The sequence below is a fragment of the Erpetoichthys calabaricus genome, chromosome 6 (assembly GCF_900747795.2).
Source record: "Erpetoichthys calabaricus chromosome 6, fErpCal1.3, whole genome shotgun sequence".
Taxonomy (NCBI): Eukaryota; Metazoa; Chordata; class Cladistia; order Polypteriformes; family Polypteridae; genus Erpetoichthys; species Erpetoichthys calabaricus.
The window spans coordinates 195,399,373-195,417,192 of record NC_041399.2 but is presented as its reverse complement, the minus strand read 5'-3'; the positions used below and the strand labels follow the sequence as shown (position 1 = coordinate 195,417,192).

Here is a 17,820-nt window from a genome sequence, read left to right as displayed (position 1 = left end):
TAAAGTTGTTGCACAAAATCGTTGCACTTTTTTAGGCTTAGCACTTTATATATAGAGAGTAGATTTAAATTAAAGTCATGTTAAACTACTTAATATGATCAATAACATTTTAATTAAAAAAATGTACTAGGGTGTCGTACTGTGTTAGCCATTATGGGTGCAATGAGACGTCAAGCAAAATGACACCTTTTATTGGAAAACTGAACAGATTACAATATGCAAGCTTTTAAGGCAACTGAAGCCCCTTCTTCAGGCAGACTGGGGCCTGAGGTGTCTCAAAAGCTTGCAAATTGTAAATCGGTTCAGTTTGCCGATAAAAGGTGTCATTTTCTTGACTTCTCACTGCAATAATAAAAATGAAAATTCTAATTTTATTAGTCAAAAGCAAAACTGACTGTGGTAACACTTTTATTGTTCACTTACAACTCTACAGATAATTGAAAACACTAAAACAAAGATCATAACTAGAAATAAGAAGTAGGACTCAAATCACTTAACTGATGTCCAGTTATATATTTAGCTAAAATTAAATTTTCCTACTTACTTAAAATAACATTTCTCAAACCTGCTTAGTCCAATTCAGAGTCACTTTGCACGTATTGAATTAAGTGCACTAAACAGTCCTAAATTAATTCTGCCAGTAAAGCACAGTAGTGCTTGTTTTATGGCTAAAGGATGCCATGTTGTATCAGCACTAGGAGGACTTGCAATCATTGAAAGAATCACTGGATTCTTCTGTTAAAGAATGTGTTAGTTTAAAGGAAAGCAATAATCCAGAAAACACATAAGCAACATCAGAAATGTTTTCAATGGCTTCGTCAAAGTTCAGACCCAAACCCTACTGATGTTCTGGTAGGATGTGAAATGAGCACTTCAGGACTGAAAACCACCATATGTCACAGTGCCACCATTCAGCATGGAGGAGTGGATTGACTTTCACCAACTGTGGTGTAACAGACGGACCAGTTACTACTGGATATATCTGGATGCTCTGATCGTGGTGCAGCCAGGTGTTAGAGTTCAACGTAGCATTTATTTTTCATAAAGGAGAGCGGGTACTGAATAACTACAAAATAAATAACTATTTTTGTATGTTTTGTTTAATATTAGGCATTGTCTGAATAATGAGCATAATAAAACAACGAAGACATAATCTTTCAAAGGATTATGGAATGTTGTGTAACCAATGGCCAGTATGTGCATGTGTCTATGAAGAAATAAGTCCATCCTTATAAACTCATAAAGAAAATGAATTTGATTAGTGTATCGTGCATTTTACTGTTTTGATTGGGAGCCAAATTTCAATGGTTCAATGTCCACAATTATCCAAATGAAGGAGTCTGTGAATTGTGTTGTGTATGTCAAGTGCAGTGTTATGGTGTTTACCAGAAAAGGTCCGATCATTTATGGAATAACCTTCCTGAATGTAAAATGTACATGAACGAACTATGGCATGATGCCACACCTACCCTATTCTCCTGACCTGGCATTGTGGAACTACCATCTGCTCCCCAATCTGAAGGTCTACATCCATGAGACGCACTATGCCAATAACGAAGACAGACTTCAAGTCAAATACAGAAGAGTGATTACACAAGCAAGACAAAGCATGAAAAATTGACCCCATCTCAATACCGACTATATACTGTATATATATTTCATATATTGTACATTAAAAGCAGAGAAAATAAAAAGGAGGTAATTGATATTTCAGATGACCAATACCTTTCACAGTATAATACAAGAGGGCCCTAGCTGGGTCAGAAGAACCAACCTGGCTGATAGGAGCTGTTCATGTCACTGTGTGGGCTCTTCCTTGGAAAGCGGCTGTCTGGGCGGCAAACCTGCAATCTCACAAACAGTCCTCGTCTTGGGGCACAAGAGAAACATCTCTGTCCTTTGAATGATCCATCAGAAATTCCTACATCATCCTCCTGTGAATAAAGAGGGGAAAATAAACAAACAATACCCAAAGTGAGCAGTATAAAATCCCAAACACCATCCTAAGAAATATATTTCAAAGGACTTTTAGCCCAATAAATAAGAGGGACAAAAAGCTCTGAATGGGGTTAGAAGAAGAAAGTGTCAGGTACAAGTTTCAGTTGCAAAACCTTACAGAGAAAGTGTCTGAAGGAGACAGTTGTGATAAAACTGGGCTAAACATGAGCCGCTTTCAGCAAGGGTTCCAAACATGTAGGATTAACAGTGGGCTTCATCAAAGATGAAAGTATGGTATGCCATGAAAAACATTTTTAAATTGAACCTCAGTTATTTAGCTTAACAATTTAAAGGGACATGGGTAGACTCTGAGAGCAACACCTGGAAGACAAGGCTCGATATTTAGGTGCAACTGGTGTCACACACGTGCGAATAGGAGGCAGCTGAAGGGCTTAAAGAATACTGTTAACAGGGCTGCCCTGGGGGCGGCTGGGTGCACTGACTCTTTTTCTAAGTCTCCTGTAGACCTTTCCTGGGAAATCCCGCCAGTAGCTGTTGCCTCAGCTCAGAGCACGTCACTTCCGGTCCTGGCCCCAAGGACGAAATCACATCCCCCAGACTCCCTATAAAGCCTCTCTCCCCTCCTCTGGATTTCAGTTCTGTTCTAGACTCAGTCTTGTAAACTACTCTGGTCTTACAATTCTTTACTTTTGCAGCCAAGAACATATTATACGGGTGGCTTCCCCAAACCTTTATCATGTCTGGAGTCTTGTTTTGTCACACTGGACAGCTATCAATGTGGCTCATGTTTCTTCTACAGCAACTAATAAAAGAGCACCCTTAAAAGATCTCAGTCATGCTCTGCACACAGTTCCTCCTACCATAAGGACAGGAGACGTATGAATCTCACGAGTAACAGATTATGGCAACCAGCAACCAGTATGTAACATGACATTTTATACAATGCGAGAACTCATTTAGTATGTTTTAATAAAGTATTTAACTGGAAACATTACTTCTCTGTCCAAGGCAACATTTTTGTAAATAAGCATCTAAATGGAGTTTTAAAAACTCCCTTAGTACAATTTATAAGCTTATTACTGAGCCATATCATTTATCAGTCCCATTTAAGATTTGACAATCTTGAGTAAAATTTTCATTCCAGGGTAAAAAAAAAAAAGCAGAATTCTGAATTATACAATACCGGTTAAAAGTTTGGGGTCACCCAGAAATTTTTATGTTTTTGATAGAAATTTGTATCTTTTTTCAATCAAGATACCATTAAATTTATTTCAAGATATAGCCAAGGTATTACAAGTGTATATAATGGCTATTACTGCTTGAAATTGCTGCTTTTTGAAAAGAGGGCAAACTGGATATGACCAGTGGCAATGTATTTGGCAGGCTGTGTGGCATGATGGTCAAGGCGTTGGACCCTGAGGTTGTGGGGTTCAAATCCTGCTACTGACACTGTGTGACCACAAGAAGGTCACTTCACCTGTCGAAAAACAAAAGAAATGGAACAAGCTGTATCACAACTGTTTGTAAGTCACCTTGAATAAAGGTGTCAGGCAAATAATTAAATGAAATAGTATTGATAGATTGTATATTCTATTACAGAAAAAAAGCACAATATTGTTCACTTTAATTATTGAGGTACTTTTAATAAAAAACAGTTGAATGGGATTTCTGTTTTCGCCAAGCTATCAAGTATCGTGAAACTTTACTGGTAATGAATAGTGAAATTCTGGTATTGCAACATCTCTTGTAGTGTACATCTTTGCAACGTATATGTTTGTTGACACAAACCCTGCAAGAGTTCAAATATGGAATGTAATAAACGAGGGAAGATACAACTTGAGGACTGCTGAGTGAGCAACTTCAAGAATACATAAATAAAATATGATTTGTGCTATTGTTTTAACATTGTTTTATTTTTTTTATAAGTCCATCCATCCATCCATTTTCCAACCCGCTATATCCTAATTACAGGGTCACGGTGGTCTGTTGGAGCCAATCCCAGCCAACACAGGGCGCAAGGCAGGAACAAATCCTGGGTAGAGCGCGCCAGCCCACCACAGGGCACACACACACACACACCAAGCACACACTTGGGACAATTTAGGATCGCCAGTGCACCTAACCTGCATGTTTTTGGACTGTGGGAGGAAACCCATGCAGACACGGGGAGAACATGCAAACTCCACGCAGGGAGGACCCGGGAAGCGAACCCAGGTCTCCTTACTGTGAGGCAGCAGCGCTACCACTGCACCATAGATTTCATCATTTAAAATGAAAATAAGATAGTCAGACATGATATGCACACTCAAGTGTTTACTATATACAAAAAAAAGTGGCCATTTGGTCTTAGTGGACATCCACTGGTGCAATCGCTTTCAGACCAACTTGTACTTCATTTTACTGCCAACCAGGCTATGACACACACACTTTCCCATTCTGCTCAGATCACAGTTACGGGAAGTGGAAGTGGAAAACAAGCCTGACAAGGAACACAGTGAAGAGCCATTCTGGACAAATGAGGTGACAAGCTGCAGCTTTCATGCCATTTGATGACACAAATGCTCTCAGATGTTCAACAGCTGTAAAGCATTACTAACAAAGACACAGACTTCAACTTTTATAATATCTTTTCATCCATCCATCCATTTTCCAACCCGCTGAATCCGAACACAGGGTCACGGGGGTCTGCTGGAGCCAATCCCAGCCAACACAGGGCACAAGGCAGGAACCAATCCCGGGCAGGGTGCCAACCCACCGCAGGACACACACAAACACACCCACACACCAAGCATACACTAGGGCCAATTTAGAATCGCCAATCCACCTAACCTGCATGTCTTTGGACTGTGGGAGGAAACCGGAGCGCCCGGAGGAAATCTACGCAGACACGGGGAGAACATGCAAACTCCACGCAGGGAGGACCCGGGAAGCGAACCCAGGTCCCCAGATCTCCCAACTGCAAGGCAGCAGCGCTACCCATCTTTTCATAATATCTATATTTAATATTTATAACATCTTTTCATTAGTATGCCCTACTTCTTTTAAAATGGCTCTTATTTGACATTTACTAAAACAATTTGGACTAATTTTAGGTTCTTAAAGTTAAAGTGTGCAGATCAAAACTTCCCCTCCTTTCCAAAAGCTTGAAACACTAAATCACAATTGTAGACTTATTTAAGCAATAACAATTAAAATGAAAAATGTGACTCTGTTTTTTTGCCTGTCACGCCATGCAATTGTTCCACCTGAAGTCTACACAGCACGTTGTCTGGTCATAGAGGTCTGAGCTTCATTTGCTTTAACGTTTTTATCTCAATGCACTCAGTTGGTACTTCATGTTTAGTCAAATTCAAGCCCTTGGAGTACGGCAAGAAAGGATCGGAATTGTTTAACACTCCCTCAACTCTGCTGAACTTAATCCTTACAAGTCAAAGTGAGTAGGCGCAACAACACATTTCTGTAAAGGCAGCTTTTTCACACTTGCTCTCACCTTTTCTCTTTTCATCCGCCCTGGCGTTGTTCCCTCCTTGCTCTCCTATATATGTTACCTGCTTTTTCATTTTCAGTTGGACACCTATTGAAGGCTTCACAGCCGAAACGTTGTGTTTTTTCTCTTTACAGTTTGGAAAAAAACCTTTAACCCTTTACAGATGCTGCCCTTCACTAACCCCAACCACATTACCACACAGAGATACCTTAACAGTTCAGACGAGACTGAAGACCAACCTTTTTTAAGGCTCACACTTCCCTTCTAAAGATACAGTACATTTTTGTGTGTCTTGTTATTATAATTATGTCTAATTACTATACTTTTTGGCCTCATTTTTCACCTAATCTCTTTGGTCAAGACTGTTGCTAATCCATTGTAGACCTCTTTCAGTTGCGGACTGGCCTTTAGGGCAATTCCCAGTGGGCTGTGGACTCTGGTCTGGTCATGGGCCGGACGTTTCATGAAATAAATTTTATGTACTGGTTACTGTTTGACATTAAAATTAATCTTCTAAACTACTAAACACTATCTGTCTGGTACTGCGATTTATATAGTCCTATATAATATACTGTATTACATCATCAAGTTGTTTTAGTTGTCAATACACAATGTTGCAGTGAAAATTTTGGTCAAAACTGCCTTTTGCCGATTTCTATTTTGATACCACTACATTTCAGTTAGCATATACATTAATGAAATTTATTTGATCTCATATCTAGTATTTAAATTCTTCGATACTAATAATTAATGTGAGATTATGTATTATGCATTTTGTTGTTCTCTGTTCGTCGGTGTGAGAGATAATTAGTGGTTTTCAGCTGCAATTATTAGTATGATGAAATAAAGCTATAAAGCACAGGACAGGAATTTTTCATATTAGGACGGAATAGTTATAGTTTATTGTTAAGTTAGTGGAACATTTCAATCGTGAGGTTTTCATTATAACCTCGGTTATAATTTATTCCATTGTAAATGAGCAGCTACTAGCCTACTAGGGTACTGGCACTTGGACATGACATTGACATTTGACGTGTACTCTAATAACGTGTAAGCCATGTTACTACATTTTTATTTTTCATTAAATTTTATTTCTAAGCATGTCGTCAAATTTTAAGTTGTGTCTAAACAGCAGTTTAGATAGAGTTCCTATCATAGGCTCAAAGCAAGTAGCGAGCCGCAAACTCATCACAAATTTTAAGAAAAGTACAATGAATAATGGGCCGAGTGGGTCGACCTCGTCACCTCACTCTTTGAAGGATACCCGGGCTGGTTTTGAGACCCAGTCCGCTCCTGATCTCGTTCCATTCAGTCACACATTATATCTACAGTCACATATTTTGGTGTACTGTTAGAATGTTTAATTTATACAAGTTCTGTTTCCAGAATGTACTACTGTGATAATTCTGAGCTTAGATCACAGAACAATGCATATGTAATTAATACATTTAAGTACTGCTATGCAGTACATTAGTCAAGAATGAGTAATTTTACAGTTACTTGTCTTAAGACAATACCACCTTTTATCAATAACAAGCCATGAATCAATTATAAAAAGTGGGGGCGTTTTCAGTTTTACCCTAATGTTTTAGTAAGTGAACTTAGCTGTAACTTTTAAAACAATAGGAGCAAATGCCAAAATAAGAAGAAAAAAATCAAAAGAGCTGCTTCACCAGCTCTCCAATGTGCTTACACACTTTGCTCCAAACGAAAACTAGTCACAAATGATCAAAATGAAATGTAGATAAAGAATTTCAACTGAACGTGACTGCAACAAGAGGCCTCCACCCAGGAACCACTTTTGGTTTCCAACTAGCCTTTTCTTGTCTTTATACACCTGACATGCCATTTCGGCCACATTATGAACCTCAAAAAAAAAGACACAACTAAACAAATTAAATTCAAATTAATTACCCCTGTGACCCTGTGTTGGGATATAGCAGGTTAGACAATGACTGACTGACTGACTAATTCAATAATCTATCGATTTCTACATCAAATGGTCACTATTAGGTTATCTGTCATTCAGACGGAAATTAACTAACAGCAGTTAGCTGTTGTGTTTTTGTGTGAGCACATGCAAAATTTAGCAGATAGGAATGGGTAAGGCAAAAAATGTAAGTACTTTTGAATATGGCACAATGTAAACCAGTCGAAAAGTTCCACTCTTATCAGTGAAAACCAAAATGCAACTACAAGTGGAGTAAGGAACAAAAATACTAGAGGACTGGAAACGTTTTGCCTAGTAATTACGAGGGGGAGTCAAGCTAAAGTTAGAAAATGGGATTTATTAGAAAATGGAATAAACCTCAACAAAACTGTTCATGTCATTTCTCAATGGAGTCTCCGTCCTTCTCAATGCATTTGTGGCACCTGCCTGGAAGTGCCGGGATTCCAGCAGAATAAAAGGTTTTGTCTTGTCCTCGCAAACCACACATACACCACTTTCTTAACGTCGTCATCTGTCTTCATCCACATTGATGGGAGGAGTTTGACTTTACCAAATCTAACGTTTCCTTTCTGCCAAGTGCAAGACTGGTGTTTGTTTTGTTTTTTCTTTCTTTCTTTTATGACTCATACTGGGTCATCACACGATTCTGGGCATTAATATCTACATGGGTTTGTACTGAGCACAAATCATAGATGACCAGGCAAGTCTCCTTAAAAGTGACACACAGGCATGACATTTTTTTTTCTCAAAAGATTTCTCCAACATAAAACAACGTCAAAACAATAAAAAAATGAATTGTGTCTTAAAGAAACATATCTCAGAAAACAAAATGTTAGCATACTTTTGTTATTCAGTAAGATTAGAGAATTGAGCTACAGCCTGAATACTTTTTTTTTAAGTGACTACAGTATACGTACAGTTTATAAACATTAATACGATTTTATACATTTGAGCCATGCTTTGGGTTTCTCAAATAAGAAAATTATATAAAAGAATAAAACAAATTGCTTTAGTCAAAGACCTTGGCTAGTGTTCATTATGTAGCCCAGTTTTTTGTCCTAGCAGTTCTACATACCATTTCTTACATAACAGACTAACTAAATCTTTATTATACTTGTATTAATAAAGTACAACATCAAAAAAATTGCATCATGATAAAAGTACAATCCATAGTGTGCTTCTTATGCAGAGGGCACTAACGCTGTTTAATTTGAAAATAACATTTTCTCTTGCACACACCCCTCTCTGGTATTTATATTGCAACAAACCATTAGCGCTACCAAGCATGTCACTTGTCACCTTGCCAGTTCACCAAGTTTCACAGGAAGTCACTTCACGACATTCAAGCCTCTGCAAACACAGTGAAGACTAGAAATTCTAGAAGAGTGAAGATGAGGAATAGAAAGAAAGGCTCAAAGACATCTGATACACCCACCCATTCATCCAGTAAGATAAAAAGGCTTCCATCTTGAGTAAACTCACTTCAGGCAGAAAAACACACAGACTCTGGATGAAATGCCACGCTGCCTCAATGATTCCATAACACAGTATCTTGAAAATGATGTAACCAAAGAGCAGAATGTGGTGCAGGAGTGCACAGGCTTTGGCAGGAATTTAAAGAGAAGAATTTCCATGCGTTTAGAGGATTTAGAGGGTTAAAGGAGAAGGCAACAGAGAAAGCAGGAGAGGTCTCACAAGCACATGTGGGCAGACAAGGACTTCTAAAACGAAACCATCTGAATCCTAGAAGTCCGCAGCAAGGGGGTGTTTACCAGTTCAAGTCCTGCAAAAGTTTCACTTTTCCCTGGAAGCTTGCCAATCCAGCGAATGATGCCATAGGCAGTTTTCCCTTCTGTTAGGTACACTTCCACCATGGAGTTCAGGGTCAGTCCAAATGTTTCATCACTATTTTTCCTCTTTGCTTGGACTAACAAGGCCTCCCGCCTGTCCATCTTGCCATCATGCTCCAGATCTAGAAAAAGAATTACACACTGAAATGCAGGGACCAGCTTCTACCACTCTCAAAGTGATGATGCCATATGGTAACAACAAAATACAATCGATCAATTTGTGAAATGGAACAACAAAGCAAGAAGATTCCAACAGCCAAATCTGACAGAACTATCTAGTAAGAAACTCCAGCAGATTCCTCACATTCAGATTTTCAGTTGCTGCTTTCAGTTCAGAGATTCAACTCTCCGAGAAAAACAAATTCAAAAATGTTATGTAAGCATGGTGTAACATTCAAGTGTGGTATTTGTAATTTTTGTGTATTTACGATACTTCGAAGTTATAAATGTTATATATTCTAACAAAAAGTCATAGTAACAATAACAGTAATAGCTTAATGTAAGTCCATGTATCAGTAAAGCACATAAAATGCATGCATTTTTAAAAGCATTTTGCAATCTCACGTAGTGTGGTTAAAAAAATCAAGTCCAGATAGACCTGCAGTGGCTGAATTAGCTTTTATAGACACCAGATTTCAATTCAAGTAATGGAAAAGATGCATTAAATGAGGTGTCATTGATAGTGGGGGGTCTATGACTAACTGCAGTTCCTAGTTTTTAAAATTAAAATTTTTGGAAGAAGTACCCCATGGGAGATAAAATCTACAGTATGCTGACGTCCGCCTACACGTGTGTGGCTGTTGTGAATGAGTATTGGAGATTTCTTTTGCTGTCAAAGAGCTACCAGACACGTACATAAGAAAAATATCCAAGTTGAAATAAACAAAAATAAAGAAAAATACCGTATATACCCACGTATAAGTTGGGTCTTGAAACCCGAAAAAACGATCATAAAATCAGACCCCGACTTATACGCCTGTTAAAAAAATCCAAGTTAATTTTTTTTTCCTTTTACATCTTCTTGCCTCCTCCAATCTCGCACCAGTTTCTCAGACACACTGAATTTTGTTGCAGCAGCGCAGTTACCAATTTCTTTCGCCACTTCAATGACATTTAATTTGAAACCAGTTTAATATTTTCTCCTGATCGAATGCACCATCGTAGATAAGGGACGCTCTTATGATAAAGGTGTATGAGGGTGTGAGATACAAAAATCACAAAACACTGTAAACGTCGCTTCGGAATAGTTCAGGTATTACTGTGTGGTCACGTAGGCACAATACATAGAAAAAAAAAGGCTGTGTGCCTTATCATATCATAATCTCATGGACCAATAGCATGAGTTTTCCACATTCAACTTATACAAATGACATTAAAAAATAATGGAATTTATACAATAAAATCAAGCCCCAACTTATCCGTGGGAGAACTTAAAAGCGAGTATATACGGTAAGTACCTCTGGAGAGCATCTCCTCCTTCATCACACACTCCAGTGGTATTTTAAGGTCAGAGTTGCTTTCTTCTCCATCCTGCAAAAAATACAATGCAGTAAATAAATAAATGGGAATGGAACAGGCAAGTAAGCAAAGCCAAAGTGATACCTTAATAATCTGCAAAGGCTTACAAGTTTGATAATATATGGACATTTTATTTCCATGGATGAATTGTTAATGCCAAGTTGCATTGCAAAAGATATAAGAAAGCTAAACTGTTTAGTTATAAGTATGAGGGACATTCAAAAAGTTTCCACACTTTTATATTTTCATTTGGAAATGGTGAAGGCGGGAGGAGTATAGTAATTGGGCATTAAAAAGTTGGTACTACGCTGCAAACTGAAAACTGCATTGCATAGGAAGGCGACTATGTAGAAAAGTGATGTTATTTGTTTTTGAAATTCTTAATAGAGTTAGAAAAAAGTGTGGAAACGTTTTGAACGTCCCCCATAAACTGGTTGATACTGGGAAGCAGATAGCGAATAGTTTTTTCCTGGTACTATCGGCACACTAATCCGTGATGGTAATACTTCAGTAATGTACAAAGTGCATTGTATGTCTGTGGTGAAGTAACTTACAGAAGCAATGGTCTATCAACAACTGCTGTCACAACAGTGTATATCACACACACTTCACAAAAAGACTTTCAACATATGTTGCAAAATTTACACCACCAAGATGAAATAAAATGTGTCACCTAACTATCATTACAGTATTCCTTCAAATAAATTATCTTCCTTTGCAAATGCATACAGGTGGAGTGGTGGCTCTAAAGCTGGGAATCTGTGGCGGCAAATGGAAGGTTGTCGGTTCGATTCCCGTAAATGACAGAAATTATTCCACTCCATTGGACCCTTGAGCAAGGCCCTTAACCTGCAATCGCTCTGTCCTGTGTATGATGTTAACCTGCATCCAGCCCTGCAAGGAGATCCTCCAACTTGCAAGGAAAACCTGGGGATTGGCACTCCAGGTACTGTAAAAAAAACCCTCACAGCATTCCATTCAAACCAGTGTGGTGCTGAGGTGTTTTATGGCTGTACTCCGGGCCTAATTTGGGATCCTGAGGAGGTTCGTCATATGGTCAGGGACTAAACTTGTTATGAGTGGCCACCAAGATGAAGACTTTATATAGCTACAATGTACAACAACTTTGAAACCAGGCACAGCTAGCAACTCATTTTCACTTATATGCAGTTTGGACAATTCTCCCAGTTTATTTATGGATTGAATGGTACCCAGTCATCCACAAGATCTAAAAGAAAATGTGATTCATCAGACCAGATCACCTTGTTTCCTTGCTCCACGGTCCAGTCTTGATGCTCACATGCCCATTGTAGGTGTTTTTGGTGGTGGGCAGAGGTCAGCATGGGCACTTTAACATTGGCTGCAGCTACACAACGAGCTCTGATGCACTGTGTTCTGACACCTTTCTCTCAGGGCCAGCATTTTGTGCTACTGTAGCTCTTCTGTGGGATCGAACAAGCCAGGTCCTCACTCCCCATACTTGTCAATGAGCCTTGAGGACGCATGATCCTGTTGCCAGTTTACTGGTTGTCCTTCCTTGGACCAGTGTTAGTAGGTAATAACCACTACATACCGGTAACACCTCACAAGACCTGTCATTTTGGAAATGCAGGTCCAATCGTCTACTCATCAGAATTTGGCCCTTGCCAAAGCTGCTCAAGATCCTTACGCTTGTCCATTGTTCCTGCTTCCAACACATCACCTTCAAGAACTGACTGTTCAGTTTGTGCCTAATATATCCCAGCCCTTGACGGGTGCCATTGTAACAAAATTATCAATGTTATTCACTTCTCTTGTCAGTGGTGTTAATGTTGTGGATGATCGACACATACTCTGTTTGTGCAGAAATAACTGCAACCCAAATAATGCATAACCTACCTATTAAAAGATCATCAAAAATATATTGTAAAGAGACATTTCCAGAGATATCCACATGTGGAATGTGTAGAGTGTTTGCAGGTTTACAGCACAACTCATTAGTTCTATTTAGATGTACTTAAGGTGCTTAATATTCTCTTTACTATGATAACCAGTTTATTAATGTGCATTATAACATGCAATACCTTAAGACTGTACTTCATATTATGAACAAACAATACGGCTTTCAAAAAAGTAATTATGGTCATGCAGACACAAGATATCAATGACATGAACTTAGATGTGTGTGTGTCTTCACAATGAAGACTTCACCAGCAGTCTAGGCCACAGATACCTGGGTTGCTAACAAACCTCTGCAGAAGTCTCTGCTCTTCAATATTCAATGCATGCCAGCACCAGGACTGTCTATAACTCTTTATCAAAATCAAATCTTTTTGATGTTTTTACATACAAGAACTCTTAATGAAGCTTTACAAAAAGAACACAGCCGATACAGCAAATGCAAGTCATAAATGCACTAACTGTTACAATCACAGCCTCCTTCTCCATCAACTCTACGACCACTCCGAATTTGAGTGTGTTATCTTCTTTGAAGAACTGGACCTTGTCTCCAATTTTCAGCTGTTCCATATTGTCCACTGATAGTTCCTTGATAACTGTGGTAGGCATCTCTTGGGCAGATAGGAACCTAAGCTTATTGAAAGGCACAAATATACCACTGTTGTGGTCACACTGGAAAAAACGTATTCCGTGAAAGGTCCCATCACAAATTCCACTCTTTGCATCATCACCCTGTTCAGAAAACAGAAAAAGAAATTTAGCTGACACTGTTAGACTACTGAAGAAAATTAAGACTGGTAAGGTGTCTATAAGGAGAGCTAAGAATATTACATTTTAATTAATTATCCTACTTTCACTCATTGAACTAGAAACAAAAAAATGTCATAAATGCAACCAATTGTTCCTCTTAGCAGACTAATGGCACTGTAACTGTGGACATGCCAGGGTTTTAGTTTTACTGTTTTGTTTCGATCAACCATGAAAAACGTTACGTTGACAATTGTTTTGTCTTGGTAGAGCAATATTTTACTCTACTTTCCCTTTTTGTATTATTAATATGTAGCCTTTGTCAGAATACCTCTTATCTCACAGACTTACCACTGTTTATAAGGTATTGTACTTTATAACTTCTCCCCACCTTCCCTTCTACATGCATAGCCTCAGGCAATTAGTTGTAGTAAAAGACAAGCAGGAGTTAAGTTACAATTTAAACAATTTAATATTGATAATATTCATAAATAATAACAATATGTAAAGTACATTTGAATATTGGCAACCATACAACCTGATAAATGGTGATGTGTAGTTTCAGGCGGCACACAGACTTGTTAGTTACTTAAATGTCTCTAGCTAAGTCCTCATTTGTGTTCAGCTTTCTTCAGAACAGGTCGCATGCCTGTCTCAATATGGCTGCCGAGCTGTGCTCTTCATTGTGTTGTCCTTGTCAGTTCATGCATCAGTTTGGTAAGAGAGACAGTGAGGGAGTGAGCAAATTTATAGATTTTCTACCTACAGCCAATAGGGCGTCATAGTACGTAAAGGCTTCTGATACAAGCCAATTCCAAACAGCCATACTTCAGACCAATGGGGTGATAGAACATCGTTACACCTGCCACCAAAACCATATGTTAAGGTAAAGCTTGGCAGTTAGGCAGCCTGGCTTTCCTGCGGGGGCTTGAAAGAGAGACTTTAGCAGAGAAACATTTGTTTCAAGCACTTCCTCCAACTCTGTCGTAAAATTCACTTTCCTGACTTAGTTTTGCCCAAGTTAAAAATGGGTAATCAATTTGACCCCATGGTAAAAAATACTATATTACCAGAATAAAAACACTGTGTATTACAATATTTTGTTATTCTCCAAACAATATTATATAACAAACGTTTGTACTCAAATATCGACAAACAGAGGCATATTTGTCTTAGGAACTTTCAAATAGCCTATAAAGAAGCAGACACAGAAAATGTATTACAAAATACAAATAATATTGTACAGTACTTCATGTGTGAGTTTCTGATTATTTTACATCATTGTAGGCCTAAGTTTTACTGCTGCCATTGGTTGCATAACCTTTTGCTGTGCTCTTTGCACACAAACTGATCGCACTTATTACAGATTAATTTGGTTTTCTTGTTCTTTGATTTGGGACAAATGTAGCATCTCTTGCTCTGTCCTGAATGGTGCAATGTGGTGCTTGGAGCTGATGAGGGTGTCTGTGGTAGAATGTTGCAACTGTGAATGACCCTTTTAACATCTTGTGGTGTTTACTGCACTTCCAATCTCTGACATACATGTGGGATGATCAAAGCAAGGGCCAGTTCCTTGCACTTAGTTCACTGTGGGAGTCTGACTCTTCGTAGGGTTCGGGGTTGCTTTCATCCTCATCATAGGTTACTCTAACCTATCTCTCTCTCATTCTTCCTAGGGCACGAAGCGGAAGCGGAAGCAGAAACAGAAGCGGACAATGGCCGATAGTGAGGTGAATCGCGTTGAAATTGTAGTCGAGGAACTCCAGGCACTCGATGAACAGATTCAGAAACTTCTGTCCAGACGTAGATACCTCAGAGATCTGAAGGCTCGGCTGTTGGATAAACCGTCCTCGCCATCTGTTATCAGCGTAATATCAACCCCGCGTTGTGCCGCTCAAGTCACCTTCACCCCCGCGCCTCGTAGGAGCGACACCGATGATGACCTCGGTGTATTTCAGCTATGCAGGCGGGGGTTCAAGGCCAGAACACCTCCATCGGCACAGGCAAGCATCGTAATGCAGAACAGGTTTGACCCTCTAAGCGTCCCCAGTTCGCCTTCAGCTCCTAGTGATGTAATAGTGGTAGGTGATTCTATTGTTAGGAACCTCAATATCACTTGCCCTAATAGAAAATCTTTTGTTTCTTGTTTTCCCGGTGCTCGTGTCCGAGATGTGACGAGACGTGCGCCGGCGATCTACAAGAACAGGGCAGTTGGAGCAATTGTTTTACATGCTGGCGTAAACGACATAAGGCACCGACAGTCCGAGATCCTCAAGGCAGACTTCACTGCATTAATTAAAGACACAAAGGAGAGGACCCCATCGGCAAAGATCTTCATCTCGGGTCCACTCCCTCTCGTCAGACGATCAAACGAGTACTACAGTCGTCTGCTTGGTTTAAACAACTGGCTGCAGGGCTTCTGCAAGAATCAAGACATCGGTTTCATCAACAACTGGGACCTCTTTTGGGAAAGACCGCGTTTTTTCAAGCGAGATGGCCTGCATCCGAATAGCTTCGGCGCCCGGGTCCTCTCCGAAAACATATCCAAGGTAATTCGTTTATCTTGACTATCTATCTCTGCTTTTAACCCCTTCCGAATTGCCACTCCTGTGCTTGGTCATGATAATTGTTTAATAAAATCTTCCATAAAAGTGCACAACATAAATACTGTAATAACCAATCTTAACGCACATAGAAAATCTAGGCAATACGGCATAAACACCAATAATTTAATTAAAGTTACTACTTTAGATGAACAATGTATTAAAACTATAAAAACATATCATAGATTAAACAAAAAATACACGCAGAGCGGCGCTAATAAAAATAACTTAATTCCTGTTCCATATATCAATAACGCACATAGTATTCATCTCTGCTCCTCCGAAACTTTGAATATGGCTCTATTAAATGTTAGAGCTTTAACTAACAAGACGTTTTTTATCAACGATCTTATTAGTGATAAAAAATAGATTTTATTGCACTAAGTGAAACGTGGCTTAGCTCAGATGGCGCAGCTGTTTTAATCGAATCTGCGCCTCCGGATTACAGTTTTACTCGTGCTGATCGCCAAGGAAAGAGGGGTGGAGGGCTAGCGAACATTTACTCAAGCAGGTTAAAATGTAAAAATATCAGTTTTGGTAAATTCAAGTCTTTTGAGTATCTCACCATTATTATTCAGGGAGATTCTCACGTTTTAGTATTATCCGTGTATAGACCTCCTAAATTCAACGCGTCTTTCTTTGAGGAATTCTCTGACTTGATGTCAATCTTAATTACGAACTATGACACACTCTTAATAGTCGGCGACTTTAATTTTCATATAGATAATCAGTATGACCAGAAAGTAAAAGAATTTATGAACCTCCTGGACTCTTTTGATTTGAGACAGCTCGTTAATCAGCCTACACATAAAGCAGGTCATATGTTAGACTTAGTAATTACTAAAGGACTAAAAGTTGATATAAAGCAGGTCATTGATACGGGTCTATCAGACCATTTTCTTCTACTATTTAATATAGAAATAATGATAGAAAACACTCATGAGAAGCATATTGTTAAAAAACACTTCTTTGACTCATCAGCAGCTTTAAAACTTTCAAACATTCTAACCAATCAGTCCATTTATAGTGCCAACTATAATAGCGAGGAGAATGTAAATAGTAAGGTGGAAAGATTTAATACTAAAGTGAGGGCTGCTGTTGACTTAGTTGCACCTGAAAAGACAGTTAAAAAATCTTCTAGCATTGTTATACCATGGAAGACCCAAAGAGTGTCTGATTTAAAGAGAACATGCCGTAGAGCTGAGCGTAAATGGAGGAAAACTAAACTAACTATTGACTATGAAATATTAAAAGTTAAAATAACAGAATACAATAACACAGTCCGTCTTGAGAGGCGCTGCTATTTCTCTAAGATTATAAATAACAATGCTAGTAATCCCAGAGTCTTATTATCAACAATTGATCATCTGTTAAACCCAGGTAACTCAAAGGAATGCCTCCTAAGTACTTCTAGTAAAACCTGTGAGGCTATCGCTGTATTTTTCAATCAAAAAATTAATGATATTAGAAATAACATAGTATATCTCCCCAACACTAAGGATCCTCCTAAACCCCAGTACCCCATAATAAACAAATTAAAGTCTTTCACTAGGATAGATTTACCTGATTTACATAAAATAATTTCTCAAATGAAACCCTCCACCTGTGCCCTTGACCCAATACCAACAAATTTTTTCAAAGAAGTATCGGGCGTGCTTAGTGATAATGTTCTTGACATAGTAAACTTGTCATTAGATACGGGGGTCTTCCCAGACTGTCTTAAGACTGCGGTAGTTAAACCCCTACTTAAGAAAAATAATCTCGATC

The 17,820-nt window shown here is 38.7% G+C and overlaps 1 protein-coding gene across 1 annotated transcript in view; it reads right to left on the bottom strand.

Moving 5' to 3' along the window:
- cyldl (cylindromatosis (turban tumor syndrome), like) overlaps positions 1-17,820 on the bottom strand; it is a 72,303-nt gene that overhangs the window by 31,773 nt on the left and 22,710 nt on the right. Inside the window, exons 3-6 of the mRNA XM_028804245.2 lie at positions 13,166-13,435; positions 10,705-10,777; positions 9,170-9,369; positions 1,775-1,934 (exon numbers count right to left, since the gene is read on the bottom strand). Of these exons, the coding sequence (XP_028660078.2) occupies positions 1,775-1,934; positions 9,170-9,369; positions 10,705-10,777; positions 13,166-13,435 (703 nt within the window). The remainder of the gene's footprint in view (positions 1-1,774; positions 1,935-9,169; positions 9,370-10,704; positions 10,778-13,165; positions 13,436-17,820) is intronic.